Source organism: Symphalangus syndactylus, chromosome 1, assembly GCF_028878055.3.
Source record: "Symphalangus syndactylus isolate Jambi chromosome 1, NHGRI_mSymSyn1-v2.1_pri, whole genome shotgun sequence".
In the NCBI taxonomy this organism is placed as follows: Eukaryota; Metazoa; Chordata; class Mammalia; order Primates; family Hylobatidae; genus Symphalangus; species Symphalangus syndactylus.
In genome coordinates, this window is record NC_072423.2 from 143,302,907 (window position 1) to 143,323,404 (window position 20,498).

Sequence of the window (20,498 nt, forward strand, 5' to 3'; positions counted from 1 at the left end):
AATTGCTCGAACCTGGGAGGCAAAGGTTGCAGTGAGCTGAGATTGCACCACTGCATTCCAGTCTGGCCAACAGAAGGAGACTGTGTCTCAAAAATAAATTAATTAATCAAAATTAATTGTCCAGCTTTGATTTAGAATCTTAACTGCTATTACACATCTCTTCTGTCTACCTTCAAATAGGTCATCTAATACATGGGAGAAACATGGATTTTGGAGTATTTCTTGGGTAAGTAAAGAACACAGGGCCAGCCATGGTGGCTCATGCCTGTAATCCCAGCACTTTGGGAGGCTGACGTGGGTGGATCACGAGGTCAGGAGTTCAAGACCAGCCTGGCCAAGATGGTGAAACCCCATCTCTACTAAAAATAGAAAAATTAGCCAGGCATGGTGGTGGGCACCTGTAATCCCGGCTACTCGGGAGGCTGAGGCAGAGAATTGCTTGAACCTGCGAGGTGGATGTTTAGTGAGCCAATGTCGTGCCACTGCACTCCAGCTTGGGATACAGAGCCAGACTCCATCTCAAAAAAAAAAAAAAAACACAGAACTGTTTTGTTCTGTAGGAAGAGTAGGTTGTATTACATTGATGATAAGTAAGTCCCAAGTCACACCCAAAGTGTGATCATAAGTGAAGATAAACGGATTACCGAGTGTTGAGATAAGAGGGGCACGCTCTTCTATTTTAAGTGTCCATCTTGACCTTTCTGAAAAAATAAGAGTGTTGTAATTAGCATTCTATGTTTGAATCTGAGGCTCACTGTTTATAAGCTGTGTGATATTGGGAGAGTTACTGAACTTCTCTGAACCTCAGTTTTATCATTTGGAAAACAGAATAAAGGTACCATATTGTAAAGGTCTTGTTAGGATTGATAGTGGTGACTCGGTAGATAAAGCTCCTAGTGTAATGCCTGGCCCTCATCATCATGTTCATCATCATGATCACTGTGTTTCTTAAATGTCACTGAAACGTGTCTTTTATAGGTGGAACATAAATAATGATACCTGGGTCATAACTGAGGAGCTAAAACCTTTAACGGTGAATTTGGACTTCCAAAGAAACAACAAAACTGTCTTCAAGGCTTCAAGCTTTGCTGGCTATGTGGGCATGTTAACAGGATTCAAACCAGTAAGGAGTCTGTTGTTATATAATTTTACAGGTAGCTTTTTGTCCTGTTACTGTTATGTAAAAGGTGAAATCTAAGAATATGAGGACCTAAAGAGAATACGAAGCCCCATTTCACCCCCTTGTACTTCGTCACTTCATAGGTATGAGATCCCGTGGTAGAGAAGAGTAGAAAGGAAGTGGAGGTTTCTGAGCCTGTTCTGGGATAAACAGCATGTGGCTGGGTGTCAAGGGCTGGGAGTCACAATCTGAGATCTGCTCCTGGGTCTTCCACTCACTTAGGCAAGTCAGGCGTTCATTCTCTGCCCTTCAGTTTCCTGTCCAAAAAGCGTAGCCAGTGATACCCCACCTACTTATCTCACATACTAGAATCAAAAATGCTTTGAACTTTTTAAAAAGCCTTGCATGGTTTTGATTTATTTTTGCCTTCCCCATTACCCAAGCTAGGCCTTTATATCCCACTCAGAAGTACAGTGAGCGACAGGGCCTTAAAGCGCATGGTTGATGTTTCTGACGTCGTTGCTTTGTCTTTTCCTCAGGGACTGTTCAGTCTTACACTGAATGAACGTTTCAGTATAAATGGTGGTTATCTGGGTAAGTAGAGCGCTCTCAAGTGAAATGGGAATCTCAGAGCTTTTTTATGAGGAAGGCTGGACTGTGCCTTCTGGTTCCATAGTGCAACCTCTTCTGGTTCCTGACTGGTTACAAAGTCTCACCTCTTCTGGTTCCTGACTGGTTACATAATCCAGCCTCTTCCGCATCCTGACTGGTTACATAGTATAACCTCTTCCGGTTCCTGACAGTGTGTTGGATCTCTTCCAGGTGTTCTCGAATGGATTTTGGGAAAGAAAGATGCCATGTGGATAGGGTTTCTCACTAGAACAGTTCTGGAAAATAGCACAAGGTAAAGTGTTTCGTTACTTTACTATTAAATATTTATTTTAAATTACGCATATTAAAAAATAAAAATATTTGTCAAGCTCCAGCTTAATCCTTTGACGAACTATTGCAGAATTTCTTAGGTGAACCTCTGACACTCATGTGGAATTATTGATGTTTTCTTTGTGCAGATTGTGTGTTTTATAGCAAATGAATGAATTACTTAAAAAGCACTAGGGATACTGACATTATGAAAGGCGCCTATGAATATTTTTGGTGTACAGAAAAAAAATCACCCACACACAAAAGAACAATTGTACAGTAAAATCTTCATTTAAATGGTAGTACAGACCAGGCACAGTGGCTTATGCTTGTAATCCTAACACTTTGGGTGGCTGAGACGGGCAGATGACTTGCACCCAGGTGTTTGAGACCAGTCTGAGCAACATGGCGAAACCCTGTCTCTATAAAAAATAGAAAAATTAGCCAGTATGGTGACACGTACCTGTAGTCCCAGCTACTCAGGAGGCTGAGGTGGGAGGATCATCTGAGCCCAAGGAGGTCGAGACTGCAGTGAGCTGGGATCAATCCACTGCACATCACCCTGGGTGACAGAGTGAGACTCTGTCTTAAAAAAACAAAATAAATAAATACAAAATGTACTACATATTAACCTGTAAGTTATATCTTGCCTTGGTATAGAAATCTTACAATAGCAAAACTGCCTTTCCTTCATTCAGCCTGCACTGCGTCCAAATGACATCAATCCTATTTTTAATACTTCCCAGGGAGTAAGATTTAATGTTAGTAGTGTTCTTTGATAACCCACTTCAATTTTTAATAGTCCTAATTTTCAAAAGGTTTACTTTCTATTCTCTAAGTCCTATATACTGTAATATTATTTCCCTTTGTTCTGTTGTTGAGTGAAAGCCATGGACAGTAAGGGTGGAAGATGATCTCTTGAGGTCACTTTGTTTCTCCTTCAGATTAGAGGGGCTTCCTGAGATTCCCACTTGCCGTCTCAGTGTTCACCATACAGGGTCAGGGATTGCTTTTCCCAGAGGCATTGCTCACCATCCTTTTTTAAAAAACACATTGTGGCTGGCCGTGGTGGCTCATGCCTGTAATCCCAGCACTTTGGGAGGCGAAGGCAAGAGTATCGCTTGTGCCCAGGAGTTGGAGACCAGCCTGGGCAACAGAGTGAGACCCCATCTCTAAAAATAAAAATAAAGAACACATTCCTTAGATACCTGTTTTCCTTTAGTTTCTACAGAGCTAAACATTTCCATTCTAAGTCATCTAAAAATGTTTCCACCATCATCCTCAGCAAACTAACACAGGAACAGAAAACCAAACACTGCATGTTCTCACTCATAAGTGAGAGCTGAACAAAGAGAACACATGAACACAGGGAGGGGAACATCACACACCAGGGCCTGTCGGGGGGTGGGGTGAAAGGGGAGGGAGAACATTAGGACAAACACTTAATGCATGTAGGGCTTGAAACCTAGATGATGGGTTGATGGGTGCAGTGAACCACCATGGCACCTGTATACCTATGTAACAAACCTGCCACGTTCAGCACATGTATCCCAGAACTTAAAGTAAAATTTAAAAATAAAGTCATTTACTAAAATAAAAAAAGGTTTCATTTTTCTTTTTAAATGTTTCTATATAGTTATGAAGAAGCCAAGAATATATTGACCAAGACCAAGATATTGGCCCCAGCCTACTTTATCCTGGGAGGCAACCAGTCTGGGGAAGGTTGTGTGATTACACGAGACAGAAAGGAATCATTGGATGTGTATGAGTAAGTAGGTTTGTTAAAGCAAAAGAAGTAGAAACAAAAGCGTACACTGATATACTTTGAGTTTTAAGGCATGTAGCCTAAGAGGGAATCTCTCTTTTTGTATCTAGACTCGATGCTAAGCAGGGTAGATGGTATGTGGTGCAAACAAATTATGACCGTTGGAAACATCCCTTCTTTCTTGATGATCGCAGAACGCCTGCAAAGATGTGTCTGAACCGCACCACCCAAGAGGTACCTTTGCAGGGTCATCTTTAGAAAGAAACTGTTGCCATGAAAGATTCTCTTGGTTCTGGCATTTTTCTTTGGCCTTCAAGTAATTTATAAACCTCCTGTTTTTCATAGTATCTCTAGCCACTCTCCACTGATTTTTTTTTTTTTTTTTTTAACTTAAAGAGCAAAATTGTGCTGTACTTTCCCTTTCTGGTTCTAATGCTGTATACCACTCTGAAGTTGAATAACAAACAGGCAAGAATTTAAAAAGGGGAAGGAGACAGAGGAAAGTAATCCATTAAAACTGTTACCTGTGTTTCTAACAGTGACTCCCACGGAAACTCCACTGCGGGGATGGAGGGGAGGTTGATTAAAGAATGTCTTGGTTTCTAGTGACCCATGTGTGTAGATAAGGCTGTTGGCTTCTGTATTTAACTTACTGAACAAAACTGTTTTCTTGTGTTTTAGAATATCTCATTTGAAACCATGTATGATGTCCTGTCAACAAAACCTGTCCTCAACAAGGTATTTTAAATGTTATGCGTATATTTGCCTTTTAAGGAAAGAATTTGGCCCTATGTTTTATCTTTCTCTGTTATCTTTGATCAGTTTGAGCACAGAAGTTATGTTCAGCTTAGGACTGATTTTTTGTTAAAAAATGTTTTTGTGTGGCTGAAACTGTATTTTGGAATACAAGAAAGAAATTGATCACTGAGGCTTGGTAGGTCAGAGTATTGTTTATAGCTGTATTTACATGGCATTTGAATTAAGTCTAGCATTTTACTCTTACTGGTATCTATTAAAAATCTCACACTATATAACTAACACCTAAATGTCAACAAAACAAAGCCTGAAGTCCATTTTCAGACAGAGCTCTGTGTCTTGGTGGGTTAGGGTTTCCCTTAAACTTCACTACATCTGTTTATCTTTTCCCTACTCTATAGATTTAAAACAATGCAAAAGTTTCCTAATCATCCCACCACTCGCTAACAATCATTCCCTGAACGTTCTGAATATGCTCCCCTAATTATCCCATTTGTTCCTTCTTTTCTTGGTCCTTCTCCACAGCTCTCCGTAAAGTAAACACGACACCTTTACTCTGCCGGGACAAATCCCTCCGGCCTGGCATCCAGGTCATCCTGGCTCTCACAGGAAGCCCGCCTTCAGTTCACAGGCCCTGCCATACTTGCGTTTTGCCTGTACCATCTTTGAGCAAGTCACAATCTCGTGACTTGTGTTTGGGTGTGTGCCTTGTGATCTGGGTGCCTGCAGTTTCCCCCACTGTACTGGAAATGCTTTAAGGATAGGGATAGCCAAAGCTCCACGGTTTTTACTCCGTAGGACACCGGCAGGCCTCCCAGGACTGCCAGCTGTGTGTGGAGGGTTAAGGCAGTCTTAAAGCATTGAGGGGGTAAGCAATGTGCTGTCAGGGATAAGCTCCCGTAAGGAGTTGGAGATTCTTTCCTGAGCCTATGTGTGTTCATGACCTGAAACAGTGATCCTGTTGAAGTTGTTTGCTTTAATTATTTGGTGAGACTATAGCTAATTTATATGATTATACTATACTAATATAAATATATACATTATATAACATGCTTTGTATATATTAATATAATTATATTATTTAATATTAAATAACTTCTAAAGCAAATTCTACAAGTATAGAAATGCTAATATATATCAGAACATCTCTGAATTGAAAACGTCCTTAAAGTAAAAATAACTTTTCTTTCAGCTGACCACATTCACAACCTTGATAGATGTTACCAAAGGTCAATTCGAAACTTACCTGCGGGACTGCCCTGACCCTTGTATAGGTTGGTGAGCACACGCCTAGCCTACAGAATGCAGCCTCTGAGACATGAAGACACCGTCTCCATGTGACCGAATACTGCAGCTGTCTGACCTTCCAAAGACTAAGACTTGGGGCAGCTTCTCTTTGGGTCACAAGCTTGTCTTCCTCCATCTGTTGACAATTGACAGACTTTTTTTTTTCCCCCTTTCCCCTTTTTTCTTATTTACGGATAACTTCTTTAGGGAAGGTAAAACAATCATCTAGAATTCATTGAGTTTTGTTTCAGTTTGACATTTGGGAATCTGGTGGGCAGTTGAACCATGGTGAGCCCCACCTCCGTAGAATCAATGGAGATTCAGTGGGGGTATTGAATCCAGCACATCTGTGTGAGTAACGGAACGGTAAACACTCCACATTCTTCAGTTTTTCACTTTTACCTACATATTTGTCTGTTTTTCTATATAACACCCTTTCCCTCTGGTTCTAACTACTGTTAAAATTAATATACCATTATATTAGCTGTTATTGACAGTGATATAATTTTATTACATATGATTAGAGGGATGAGACAGACATTCACCTGTATGTTTCTTTTAATGGGCCCTTGCCTCTAAATGGCACTTTTTGGGATTCAAGAAGTAATGAGTATGCAAGGCAGTCTTTTATACAATAATTGAAGTGTTCCCTTTTTCATAATTACTCCACCTCCAAGTAACCCTAAGGAAGTTGGTAACTTAAAAAACTGCATCCCAGGTTCTGTGAATTTAGTAAACAAACAAGTCAAAGACTTGTGGAGAATAGGAAGTGAACGCATATTTTAAATTCTTATAAGTAGCATTCATGTAATAAACAAGTTTTTAGTTTGTTCTTCAGATGGACATGTAGTTTTAAAGAAATTTTAGTAGTTACTAAAATTATGTTACTTTCTTTTTCAGAAATCAAACTACTTATGAAAAGTACTAATAGAACTTGTTAACCTTTCCAACCTTCACGATTAACTGAAATGTCTGCCATTTATGCAAGGCCATGTGTCCACTTCATTTTGTATAATCACAGTTGTGTTCCTGACATTTAATAAACAGTCATTGGAAAGAGTGCCAGTCAGCAGTCATGCACGCTGATTGGGTGTGTACATCTGTGTTGGTTTGGAGGTGGGGGGTTATTATCAAGAAATACAAGCTGAACGTCGTATCTGAATTAAATAACAAGGGTTATGTAAGTGGGTTATTAAATATGACTAAACGGTCACAATCTTACTCTTACATGACTAATACCACCTCTTAACCAGATACTACCAACCCAATTTGCAGGTGTTTAAAGGCAGTTTTCCCCCCAGACAGGAGGTGCTTCCACAAAGCTTTAGTGATTCCAAGATTACTTTAGTGAAACAAGAGGAATGATAAGGGGATTTATATTAAAATAGGATTCCATTAATGAAAAAAAAAACTTTACTCAGATTTTCTACCTCTTATAAAAATGAAGTCAGGTAAACTTGATGTATTTTTTTGTTAATGTAATAACCTTTGATATGCCTGATAATAAAGAGGTGAGATGCTAATTGTTTCAGACCGATTTCTCAGGAGTAAATCAAAGTTTACAAGAAATAACAGGTATTAAGGTTTTAGGAAGTAATTGTTTAGTGGTAAAGCAGTTTTAAAATAGGATATACGGGGATGAGCCTATTTATGTAACACTTTATACATGTACTTTTGCATAACTAGATACACATCTAGAATATCAAAAGATGACTGGGAGGATATTAACCAAAATGCTGACTTTAGTTCCTTCTGGATAATGGCAAGTGCTATTTTAATTTTGAAGGGACAAAGCTTAGTAGCCATTGGACATTAATGAGACTCTATTTTTAGAAATACTATAAAAAAATAAGGTCCAGGTTGGATCCAAACCATGGGCTATATGTAATCTCCCTGCCAAGGTTTTGGGAGTTTGATATTGAAGGGAAGGCTAAATCCTACCTGTATTCCTTCACACATGGAGCTCCTCAGTCACTCATCTTAGTTAGAGCTCCTGCTTATCCACTTATGTACCAGGCCATGTGATTGATAACATGCTTGACCTAGATTACCTCCTCAGGAAACCCCGGTATCACTTGTAATCACACTTGCCAACCATGGAACAAAGGGTAACTTGCTGAAAGTTGCATTAACAGAAGGGCTTAGAGCCAGGGTTTCAGCCAGGTCTGTCCAACTCCTGTGCTGTTATGACACCCGAATTCTTAACTTTACAAGTAGGATTGAGAAACAGCTCTGTCCTGTGAGACCCACACTTCTGCTGCCGTGGACAAGACCACCGTGCTGAGCCTGGACACCACTGTGTCACTGCCTTCTACTTGTTTTGTGTCAATTATTAATGTTCCCATAGGGATCAGAAACCCTTTGGTGTTAGGAGCTGACAGGTCACTTGTTTTTGACTACCCTGAGTCTGAATCGTGCTCAGCTTGTGGGGAATGCATTAAGAGCCCCTCAATCTTTCTGTGGCTGTGACCCAGGAGTACGTGAAAAATATGAATAGTTTGGAAATTTATGAAAAGTCACTATAAAATCTCACATAGTCATTATTGAAGTTAGTCTCACAAAGTGAGGGATAGTTTTTGTTTCTTGGTGACAATTTACAAAATACTTGCCAGCTTAGCATCACGTGACAGATGTGGCCAGCGGGCTCTAGACCATACGGAGCTGCATGCTGGCCCCGCGTACAAGCCTGGGGAAGTGTGGCTGGGCGCCTCAACCTTCACAACTTGCGGAGGTTGCTCAGCTCACATGAAAATCAGTCCTCTCTTCTTCCCTAGGACACTCCCTCCCTGTTATGTTGATAAAGTGGGTTTCCCAGCCAGGTGGCACTGGTGTGTGTTGGGCCATTCTCTGTGGCGGTTCTGGACATCTTCAAGGATGCTTGTCTAGGCAGAGGACAGATTTGTTTCCTGACTACGGTAATAAAGATCATCGTCTACCTGTAGGGCAAAGGTTGGATGAGTTGATTGGACAAGCAGCCCGTCTTATAACTCGAGGGGTTTCCTGAGCTTGGGGTTCCTCAGCTGTGATACAGATGATACGTCATAAATTGGGTTGTCACACATCACTTCCTTGGGGGACTTGGGGAGGGTGGGAAATGGAATTCCCAGAGTAATACAGTCGTTTGCCTTTGACCCAGGAGTCTGCCAGCATCCAGGAAGCTGTGGCAGGCTAGGTCATTAACTTGCAAGCAGGGCAAAATCTCAGGCCCTTCACAGTGCCTCAGCCTTGGGGCAGCTGGGCAGGGTCTAGGCATGCCAGCCCCCCAGGCTGCCTCCCACAGCCCTGGCTTCCTCTGGGGCTCCTTGAAGGGCAGACTGGGACAGTGATACGGTTTGGCCCTGTATTCTCACTCAAATCGCATCTCGATTTGTCATGGGAGGGACCAGGTGGAGTTGATTGGAGCATGGGGGTGGTTTCCCCTATGCTGTTCTCGTGATAGTGAGTGAGCTCTCACGAGAGCTGATGGTTTTAAAGTGTGGCGCTTGGTCGTTCTGCGACTTGCTTCTCTACTGCCTTGTGAAGGCGTCGTCTCCTGCCCACTTGCCTTCTGCCACGATTGTCAGTTTCCTGAGGCCTCCCCAGCCACGCGGAACTGTGAGTCAATTAAACCTCTTTCCTTTATAACTTAGCAGTGCGAAAACGGACTAATACAGACAGAGTGAGATAGACCGCACCCCTCTGTGTTCTCATAGGCTGGGAAGGGAGGTGTGGGGCATGCAAGGTATGGAGAAAGTTAGTAAAAATCACTGGCCCTCTGGACCAGAAGAGACCTGGGCCAACTAGGTTTTGCCTCTGTCAAATGCAAAATCCACATAAAGAAACCTAACCATTCAGCCCTCACTGGGGGCCCTCCCGATTGTTTTTCACCAAGACCCAAACTTGGCTTGGTCGTCCCGGTCGTCAGTGGCAGCAGTAACACCTGGAACTTGTTGCTCCCATTGCAAGGTTGAGCAATAGCACCTGGCCTGCAGATCTCACAGGCAAGCGGCCTGTGGCACAACTGGAGTTCATGTTCCAGGTGCACAGAGCCCAGCACACAGCCCCGCTGCAGAGGTGGGAGGGAGGTGCAGAGGCACTGCGGGCTCCTGGTGGATTCAGCTCCAGGCAGTAGCCCAAACATTCACTTCACATGTATCTGATTCCTGTGTCCTTTTGTAGCTGACAGGCCAATTTGGAGGCATCTCAGCTGGCTGCCTATGACTGTTGTAACAATTCAAGTGCTTTCTGCAAAATAGGGCATTGTTATTTTAAAATATTTGTTTGGATTTTTTTTTTTTTTTTTTGAGATAGAGTCATGCTCTGTTGCCCACGCTGGAGTGGTGCAGTGGCGCCATCTCGCCTCACTGCAGCCTCTGCCTCCGAGGTTCAAGCAATTCTCCTGCTTCATCCTCCAGAGTAGCTGGGATTGCAGGCACTCATCACCATGCCCAGCTAAATTTTGTATTTTTAGTAGAGACAGAGTTTCACCATGTTGGCCAGGCTGATCTCGAACTCCTGACCTCAAGTGAGCCGCCCGCCTCAGCCTCCCAAAGTCCTGGAGTTACAGGCACGAGCCAATAACTGGCCAATATGGAAATTTTGATTGAATTCAAAACTCTTCCCAAGATAATTTAATAGTACATGTATCAATGAAAGTTAAAAAAATTAGTTTTCAAATATAATTCCAATTTCTGTAAATCCTTGAATGCTTGTACAACACTGCTTTAAATTTACCACTCAATTAGGCATACAAATTGATCCTTAATGATTTTTCAAAAATTTGAGGAGATCATAAAGTCTTGGCCAAGAATTGTGTATAACAATTTCAAATAGAAAATAGGTTATAAAAATATGTTAAGAAAATGGCTGGGCTCTGTGGCTCATGCTTATAATCCTAGCACTTTGGGAGAGAGAGACGGGTGGATTGCCTGAGCTCAGGAGTTCAAAACAAGCTTGGGTAACATGGTGAAACCGTGTCTCTACTGAAATACAAAAAATCAGCTGGGCAAGGTGCCAGGCGTCTGTAATCCTAGCTACTCAGGAGGCTGAGGCATGAGAATTGCTTGAACCCAGGAGGCGGAGGTTGCAGTGAGTCAAGATCACGCCACTCCACTCCAGCCTGGGCAACAAAGTGAAACTCAGGCCAAAAAAAAAAAATCTGTAGTTCTGCATTTTTTATGTGTAATATCTCCCCTGATACTTTATCTTCTGTTCATTACTTAGACGTTTCATAATTAATACAAAGAAAACGTAATGAATTTTTCACCAAGTCCCTATATCCCCTCTCGTTTACAAACAGTAACCTTTTTGGTATGTACTGCGACATACAAACAGGCCAAAAAATAACAAATCTCTCATTGTTTCCATTGCTTCATCACCAACTGGATGACCAGCGACACAGGACTTAACTCCTTGCCTCCCCGTATCTGTCTTTGTAAAATGAGGGTTTAGATCCAATTTTCTGTAAGGATTCCTCTAGCTTGATAAATCTAGTTTTAAATTGCGTCTCAGTTCGGCAGGGAATCCAGTAGCAGCTGACGCCCAGGTGTGGTTGGACTCGTCAGAACCGTTGTAGTCTTTGCTAGTCATACACATGCATGGGTGAAATCCAGTCAAAACTTTCATATCAAGTATTTCAAAATGATGCTGTACTTGGCAGAAAGCACATGCAGTTTGGGGAGTCATGGGCAGGTAGCCAAGATGTCTCCAAACTGGCCTGTGAGCTGCAAATGACATTTTATACATATACAAAATATGATGTATATTCTATATACATATATACAATTTATATATACACATATGTATAATTTGTACACACAGATTTACAGTAAATATGTTTCATAGTACCTGAGTTCAATGCCAACCCTCGTTGAATGTCAGAAAAACATAGTAAGGTTGGGCGTGGTGGCTCACACCTGTAATCCCAGCACTGTGGGAGGCCAAGGCAGGAGCATCACATGAGGCCAGAAGTTTGAGACCAGCCTGGACAACACAGACTTTATGTCTACTAAAAATCAAAAAATAACTAGCTGGGCATTGCAGCGTGCACCTGTGTCCCTGCTACTCAGGACGCTGAGGTGGGAGGAGCGCTTGAGCCTGGGAGATGGAGGCTGCAGTGAGCTATGATCGCGCCACTGCACTCCAGCCTGGGTGACAGAGCAAGACTCTGTCAAAAAAAAAAAAAAAAAAAAGACATTTACGTTATGCTGTACGATAGTCTAGTGGCCTACACAAATTCAGCTCTTTGCATGTTGTGGATACAAAATAATGAGGCGGGGTTAATAGCGTTATTTCAAAATATTATGATAAGAGGTAGGAGTTGTAAGAAGTCAACTGCAAGGCCATGCATGTCCAAGGCTGTGTGTGGGTGAGTGAAATCTCCTTATGCCAAGGAGCCATAACCAAGGGGTAATAACTTGACGCATACGCCAGTTCTTGCTTTTCACCTGCTCGGTACAATGGACCATACATATTACCAAATGGAATAAGTAAGACTTTCCATCTTAGTTACAGAGAAAAAGTATTCCTTGGTAAAGCAAACACCCAGTGACTGGCTCTGTTATTAGAGAATTAAGTTTACTGTCTTACTATAGAAAATCAAGTTTCAGTAGTTGAGTTTCATTATGTTTTTGTTTCTGATTGTTACAGTTGCTGGGTGGGAACAATGTGTAAAGTTTTCACTTGCTTGCTTTCAAGGGTACTGACTTCATAATATATATACATACACATATTCATGTATGTGTGTGTATTTGTCTCTCTCAAAGACACATACACAGTAGTTTTTAAGTTATTACATTCATTGCCAATGAGCAATGGTGTATATAGGGGAAGATGAACTCAAGACTTGTTCTGGTGTTGTCTCTGCCACTCAGTTTTCCTATATTTAAAATGTGAAGAAACTAAGGCACTATGAAATATGTTTGATATCTGCAAAATTTTTCGGGCTGTCAAAGACAAGGGACTGTGAAAAGTTGACAGCCCTTTGTTGTTTGACTGGGTTTTTTAACCAAAAGAGTATAGAAATCTATAGCAATCATATTAATATGTATTGAATAATACTACTGCCTTATAGACCAGATAAAAGTTAGTATTTTTCAAATCATTCTCCATGTGGAAAATCTGCCATAGTCAAAATAATCTAATAATACTAAAAATATTTCTCTATCATCTCCTTAAGTTCTTAATATGCTAAAAGCTAATATGATGGATTTGTAAAAATCTTAAGTGGTTGTTTAGGAAAAGTTATTATAGTTCTTATTTTTTTAAATCATATAATTGATAGACTGTTCTTCTGGACCCAAGATTTCAAGGGCTGAGTACAGGTGCTTAGTTAACTTGCATTTCTTTTTTCAACTTAGCTACGTAAGAACAGTGACAAATCTAGCATTAAAAATAGACAAGAGCGGCCGAGCATGGTGGCTCACGGCTGTAATCCTAACTTTCGGAGGCCAAGGCAGGTGGATCGCCTGAGCTCAGGAGTTCAAGACCAGCCTGGGCAACGCGATGAAACCCCATGTCTACTAAAATACAAATATTAGCTTGGTGTGGTGGCAGGCACCTGTAGTCCCAGCTACTGGGGAGGCTGAGGCAAGAGAATTGCTTGAACCCAGGAGGCGGAGGTTGCAGTGAGCCAAGATTGTGCCACTGCACTCCATCCTGGGCAACAGAGCGAGACTCTGTCTCAAAAAAATAAAATATACACGAGCTAATAAAAAAATTCAAGTGGATTATTAGAATCATGACCAAAGCAATTGTTATTTGGTGTATCATTGTGCATAAAATACTTTAAAATTTTAAAATAACTATTTGTAGGTGTGCCAACGTAGTGATAATACAAGTGTAAGTTTTTTTTATTTTAATTTTGTTTTCCCATAAATTATTGGGGGTACAGGTGGTATTTGGTTACATGAGTAAGTTTTTAGCGGTGAATTGTGAGATTTTGGTGCGCCCATCACCTGAGCAGTATATACTGCACCATATTTGTTGTCTTTTATCCCTCGCCCCCCTCCTACTCTTCACCCCAAGTCCCCAAAGTCTATTGTATCATTCTTATGCCTTTGCATCCTCATAGCTTAGCTATCACATATCAGTGAGAACATATGATGTTTGGTTTTCCATTCCTGAGTTACTTCACTTAGAATAATAGTCTCCAGTCTCATCCAGGTCACTGCAAATGCTGTTAATTCATTCATTTTTATGGCTGAGTAGTATTCCATTGTATGTATAGATATATATACACACACACACATACATACATACATACATACATACATACCACAGTTTCTTATCAATTTGTTGATGGGCATTTGGATTGGTTCCACGATTTTGCAACTGTGAAATGTGCTGCTATAAACATGTGTGTGCAAGTATCTATTTTGAATATGACTTCTTTTCCTCTGAGTAGATACCCAGTAGTGGGATTGCTGGATCACATGGTAGTTCTACTTTTAGCTCTTTAAGAAATCTCCACACTGTTTTCCATAGTGGCTGTACTAGTTTACATTCCCACCAGTAGTGTAGAAGTGTTTCCTGATCACCGCATCCATGCCAACATCTACTGCTTTTGATTCTTTGATTATGGCCATTCTTGCATTAGTAAGGGGGTATCACATTGTGGTTTCAATTTGCATTTCTCTAATCTTTAGTGATGCTGAGCATTTTTTCATGTTTGTTGGCCATTTTTTTTAATTATACTTTAGGTTTTAGGATACAGGTGCACAATGTGCAGGTTTGTTACATATGTATCCATGTGACATGTTGGTTTGCTGCACCCATTTACTCGTCATTTAGCATTAGGTATATCTCCTAATGCTGTCCCTCTCCCCTCCCCCCACCCCACAACAGTCCCCGGAGTGTGATGTTCCCCTTCCTGTGTCCATGAGTTCTCATTGTTCGATTCCCACCTATGAGCGAGAACATGCAGTGTTTGGTTTTTTGTCCTTGTGATAGTTTACTGAGAATGATGGTTTCCAGTTTCATCCATGTCCGTACAAAGGACATGAACTCATCATTTTTTATGGCTGCATAGTATTCCATGGTGTATATATGCCACATTTTCTTAATCCAGTCTATCATTGTTGGACATTTGGGTTGGTTCCAAGTCTTTTCTATTGTGAATAGTGCCGCAATAAACATACGTGTGCATGTGTCTTTATAGCAGCATGATTTATAGTCCTTTGGGTATATACCCAGTAATGGGATGGCTGGGTCAAATGGTATTTCTACTTCTAGATCCCTAAGGAATTGCCACACTGACTTCCACAATGGTTGAACTAGTTTACAGTCCCACCAACAGTGTAAAAGTGTTCCTATTTCTCCACATCCTCTCCAGCACCTGATGTTTCCTGACTTTTTAATGATGGCCATTCTAACTGGTGTGAGATGGTATCTCATTGTGGTTTTGATTTGCATTTCTCTGATGGCCAGTGATGATGAGCATTTTTTCATGTGTTTTTTGGCTGCATAAATGTCTTCTTTTGAGAAGTGTCTGTTCATGTCCTTTGCCCACTTATTGATGGGGTTGTTTGTTTTTTTCTTGTAAATGTGTTTGAGTTCATTGTAGATTCTGGATATTAGCCCTTTGTCAGATGAGTAGGTTGCGAAAATTTTCTCCCATTCTGTAGGTTGCCTGTTCACTCTGATGGTAGTTTCTTTTGCTGTGCAGAAGCTCTTTAGTTTAATTAGATCCCATTTGTCAATTTTGGCTTTTGTTGCCATTGCTTTTGGTGTTTTAGACATGAAGTCCTTGCCCATGCCTATGTCCTGAATGGTATTGCCTAGGTTTTCTTCTAGGGTTTTTATGGTTTTAGGTCTAACATATAAGTCTTTAATCCATCTTGAATTAATTTTTGTATAAGGTCTAAGGAAGGGATCCAGTTTCGCTTTCTACATATGGCTAGCCAGTTTTCCTAGAACCATTTATTAAATATGGAATCCTTTCCCCATTGCTTGTTTTTGTCAGGTTTGTCAAAGATCAGATAGTTGTAGATGTGTGGTATTATTTCTGAGGGCTCTGTTCTGTTCCATTGATCTATGTCTCTGTTGTGGTACCAGTACCATGCTGTTTTGGTTACTGTAGCCTTGTAGTATAGTTTGAAGTCAGGTAGCGTGATGCCTCCAGCTTTGTTCTTTTGGCTTAGGATTGACTTGGTGATGCGGGCTCTTTTTTGGTTCCATATGAACTTTAAAGTAGTTTTTTCCAATTCTGTGAAGAAAGTCATTGGTAGCTTGATGGGGATGGCATTGAATCTATAAATTACCTTGGGCAGTATGGCCATTTTCACGATATTGATTCTTCCAACCCATGAGCATGGAATGTTCTTCCATTTGTTTGTATCCTCTTTTATTTCATTGAGCAGTGGTTTGTAGTTCTCCTTGAAGAGGTCCTTCACATCCCTTGTAAGTTGGATTCCTAGATATTTTATTCTCTTGGAAGCAATTGTGAATGGGAGTTCACTCATGATTTGGCTCTCTGTCTGTGATTGGTGTACAAGAATGCTTGTGATTTTTGTACATTGATTTTGTATCCTGAGACTTTGCTGAAGTTGCTAATCAGCTTAAGGAGATTTGGGGCTGAGACCATGGGGTTTTCTAGATATACAATCATGTCATCTGCAAACAGGGACAATTTCACTTCCTCTTTTCCTAATTGAATACCCTTTATTTCCTTCTCCTGCCTGATTGCCCTGGCCAGAACTTCCAGCACTATGTTGAATAGGAGTGGTGAGAGAGGGCATCCCTGTCTTGTGCCAGATTTCAAAGGGAATGCTTCCAGTTTTTGCCCATTCAGTATGATATTGGCTGTGGGTTTGTCATAGATAGCTCTTATTATTTTGAGATACGTCCCATCAATACCTAATTTATGGAGAGTTTTTAGCACGAAGGGTTGTTGAATTTTGTCAAAGGCCTTTTCTGCATGTATTGAGATAATCATGTGGTTTTTGTCTTTGGTTCTGTTTATGTGCTGGATTACATTTATTGATTTGCGTATGTTGAACCAGCCTTGCATCCCAGGGATGAAGCCCACTTGATCATGGTGGATAAGCTTTTTGATGTGCTGCTGGATTCGGTTTGCCAGTATTTTATTGAGGATTTTTGCATCAATGTTCATCAAGGATATTGGTCTGAAATTCTCTTTTTTGGTTGTGTCTCTGCCAGGCTTTGGTATCAGGACGATGCTGGCTTCATAAAATGTGTTAGGGAGGATTCCCTCTTTTTCTATCGATTGGAATAGTTTCAGAAGGAATGGTACCAGTTCCTCCTTGTACCTCTGGTAGAATTTGGCTGTGAATCCATCAGGTCCTGGACTCTTTTTGGTTGGTAAGCTATTGATTATTGCCACAATTTCAGAACCTGTTATTGGTCTATTCAGAGATTCAACTTCTTCCTGGTTTAGTCTTGGGAGGGTGTATTTGTCGAGGAATTTATCCATTTCTTCTAGATTTTCTAGTTTATTTGCATAGAGGTGTTTGTAGTATTCTCTGATGGTAGATTGTATTTCTGTGGGATCGGTGGTGATATCCCCTTTTTCATTTTTTCTTGCATCTATTTGATTCTTCTCTCTTTTCTTCTTTATTAGTCTTGCTAGCAGTCTATCAATTTTGTTGATCTTCAAAAAACCAGCTCCTGGATTCACTAATTTTTTGAAGGGTTGTGTCTCTATTTCCTTCAGTTCTGCTCTGATTTTAGTTATTTCTAGCCTTCTGCTAGCTTTTGAATGTGTTTGCCCTTGCTTTTCTAGTTCTTTTAATTGTGATGTTAGGATGTCAATTTTGGATCTTTCCTGCTTTCTCTTGTGGGCATTTAGTGCTATAAATTTCCCTCTACACACTGCTTTGAATGTGTCCCAGAGATTCTGGTATGTTGTGTCTTTGTTCTCATTGGTTTCAAAGAACATCTTTATTTCTACCTTCATTTCATTATGTACCCAGTAGTCATTCAGGAGGAGGTTGTTCAGTTTCCATGTAGTTGAGCGGTTTTGAGTGAGTTTCTTAATCCTGAGTTCTAGTTTGATTGCACTGTGGTCTGAGAGACAGTTTGTTATAATTTCTGTTCTTTTACATTTGCTGAGGAGAGCTTTACTTCCAACTATGTGGTCAATTTTGGAATAGGTGTGGTTTGGTGCTGAAAAAAATGTATATTCTGTTGATTTGGGGTGGAGAGTTCTGTAGATGTCTATTAGGTCCACTTCGTGCAGAGCTGAGTTCAATTCCTGGATATCCTTGTTAACTTTCTGTCTCGTTGATCTGTCTAATGTTGACAGTGGGGTGTTAAAATCTCCCATTATTATTGTGTGGGAGTTTAAGTCCCTTTGTAGGTCACTGAGGACTTGCTTTATGAATCTGGGTGCTCCTGTGTTGGGTGCATATATATTTAGGATAGTTAGCTCTTCTTGTTGAATTGATCCCTTTACCATTATGTAATGGCCTTCTTTGTCTCTTTTGATCTTTGTTGGTTTAAAGTCTATTTTATCAGAGACTAGGATTGCAACCCCTGCCTTTTTTGTTTTCCATTTGCTTGATAGATCTTCCTCCATCCCTTTGAGTTTGTGTGTGTCTCTGCACATGAAATGGGTTTCCTAAATACAGCACACTGATGGGTCTTGACTCCTTATCCAATTTGCCAGTCTGTATCTTTTAATTGGAGCATTTAGCTCGTTTACATTTAAAGTTAATATTGTTATGTGTGAATTTGATCCTGTCATTATGATGTTAGTTGGTTATTTTGCTCGTTAGCTGATGCAGTTTCTTCCTAGCCTCGATGGTCTTTACAATTTGGCATGTTTTTGCAGTGGCTGGTACTGGTTGTTCCTTTCCATGTTTAGTGCTTCCTTCAGGAGCTCTTTTAGGGCAGGCCTGGTGGTGACAAAATCACTCAGCATTTGCTTGTCTATAAAGTATTTTATTTCGCCTTCACTTATGAAGCTTAGTTTGGCTGGATAGGAAATTCTGGGTTGAAAATTCTTTTCTTTAAGAATGTTGAATATTGGCCGCCACTCTCTTCTGGCTTGTAGAGTTTCTGCCGAGAGATCAGCTGTTAGTCTGATGGGCTTCCCTTTGTGGGTAACCCGACCTTTCTCTCTGGCCGCCCTTAACATTTTTTCCTTCATTTCAACTTTGGTGAATCTGACAATTATGTGTCTTGGAGTTGCTCTTCTCGAGGAGTGTCTTTGTGGCGTTCTCTGTATTTCCTGAATCTGAATGTTGGCCTGCCTTGCTAGATTGGGGAAGTTCTCCTGGATAATATCTTGCAGAGTGTTTTCCAACTTGGTTCCATTTTCCCTGTCACTTTCAGGTACACCAGTCAGACGTAGGTTTGGTCTTTTCACATAGTCCCATATTTCTTGGAGGCTTTGTTCGTTTCTTTTTATTCTTTTTTCTCTAAACTTCCCTTCTCGCTTCATTTCATTCATTTCATCTTCCATCACTGATACCGTTTCTTCCAGTTGATCGCATCAGCTAGCGAGGCTTCTGCAATCTTCGCGTAGTTCTTGAAACTTGGCTTTCAGCTCCATCATCTCCTTTAAGCCCTTCTCTGCATTGGTTATTCTAGTTATCCATTCGTCTAAATTTTTTTCAAAGTTTTTAACTTCTTTGCTATTGTTTTGAATTTCCTCCCATAGCTCGGAGTAGTTTGATCTGAAGCCTTCTTCTCTCAACTCGTCAAAGTCATTCTCCGTCCAGCTTTGTTCTGTTGCTGGTGAGGAGCTGCGTTCCTTTGGAGGAGGAGAGGTGCTCTGCTTTTTCGAGTTTCCAGTTTTTCTGCTCTGTTTTTTCCCCATCTTTGTGGTTTTATCTACTTTTAGTCTTTGATGATGGTGATGTACAGATGGGTTTTTGGTGTGGATGTCCTTTCTGTTTGTTAGTTTTCCTTCTAACAGACAGGACCCTCAGCTGCAGGTCTGTTGGAGTTTGCTAGAGGTCCACTCCAGACCCTGTTTGGCTGGGTGTCAGCAGTGGTGGCTGCAGAACAGCAGATTTTCGTGAGACTGCAAATTCAGCTGTCTGATTGTTCCTCTGGAAGTTTTGTCTCAGAGGAGTACCTGGCCAAGTGAGGTGTCAGTCTGTCCCTACTGAGGGGTGCCTCCCAGTTAGGCTGCTCGGGGGTCAGGGACCTACTTTAGGAGGCAGTTTGCCCGTTCTCAGATCTCCAGCTGCGTGCTGGGAGAACCACTACGCTCTTCAAAGCTGTCAGACAGGGACATTTAAGTCTGCAGAGGTTCCTGCTGACTTTTTGTTTGTCTGTGCCCTGCCCCCAGAGGTGGAGCCTACAGAGGCAGGCAGGCCTCCTTGAGCTGTGGTGGGCTCCACCCAGTTTGAGCTTCCTGGCTGCTTTGTTTACCTAAGCAAGCCTGGGCAATGGCAGGCGCCCCTCCCCTAGCCTCGCTGCCGCCTTGCAGTTGGATCTCAGACTGCTGTGCTAGCAATCAGCGAGACTCCGTGGGCATAGGACCCTCCGAGCCAGGTGCGGGACACAATCTCCTGGTGTGCCGTTTTCCAAGCCCACTGGAAAAGCACAGTATTAGGGTGGGACTGACCTGATTTTCCAGGTGCCGTCTGTTACCCCTGTCTTTGACTAGGAAAGGGAACTCCCTGTCCCCTTGTGCTTCCCGAGTGAGGCAATGCCTCGCCCTGCTTCGGCTCACGCACAGTGCGCTGCACTGATTGTCCT

At 41.4% G+C, this 20,498-nt stretch overlaps 1 protein-coding gene across 3 annotated transcripts in view; it reads left to right on the forward strand.

The window, feature by feature from the left end:
* The window catches only part of ASAH1 (N-acylsphingosine amidohydrolase 1), a 28,846-nt gene extending 21,937 nt beyond the window's left edge, over window positions 1-6,909 (forward strand). For all 3 annotated transcript variants that reach the window (XM_055286939.2, XM_055286931.2, XM_063613094.1), the window contains exons 7-14: window positions 181-226; window positions 979-1,123; window positions 1,660-1,714; window positions 1,943-2,024; window positions 3,678-3,809; window positions 3,917-4,040; window positions 4,488-4,544; window positions 5,755-6,909. In XM_055286939.2, the coding sequence (XP_055142914.1) occupies window positions 181-226; window positions 979-1,123; window positions 1,660-1,714; window positions 1,943-2,024; window positions 3,678-3,809; window positions 3,917-4,040; window positions 4,488-4,544; window positions 5,755-5,844 (731 nt within the window). In that variant the 3' untranslated portion in view covers window positions 5,845-6,909. The remainder of the gene's footprint in view (window positions 1-180; window positions 227-978; window positions 1,124-1,659; window positions 1,715-1,942; window positions 2,025-3,677; window positions 3,810-3,916; window positions 4,041-4,487; window positions 4,545-5,754) is intronic.
* The last annotated feature ends 13,589 nt before the right edge of the window (window positions 6,910-20,498 follow it).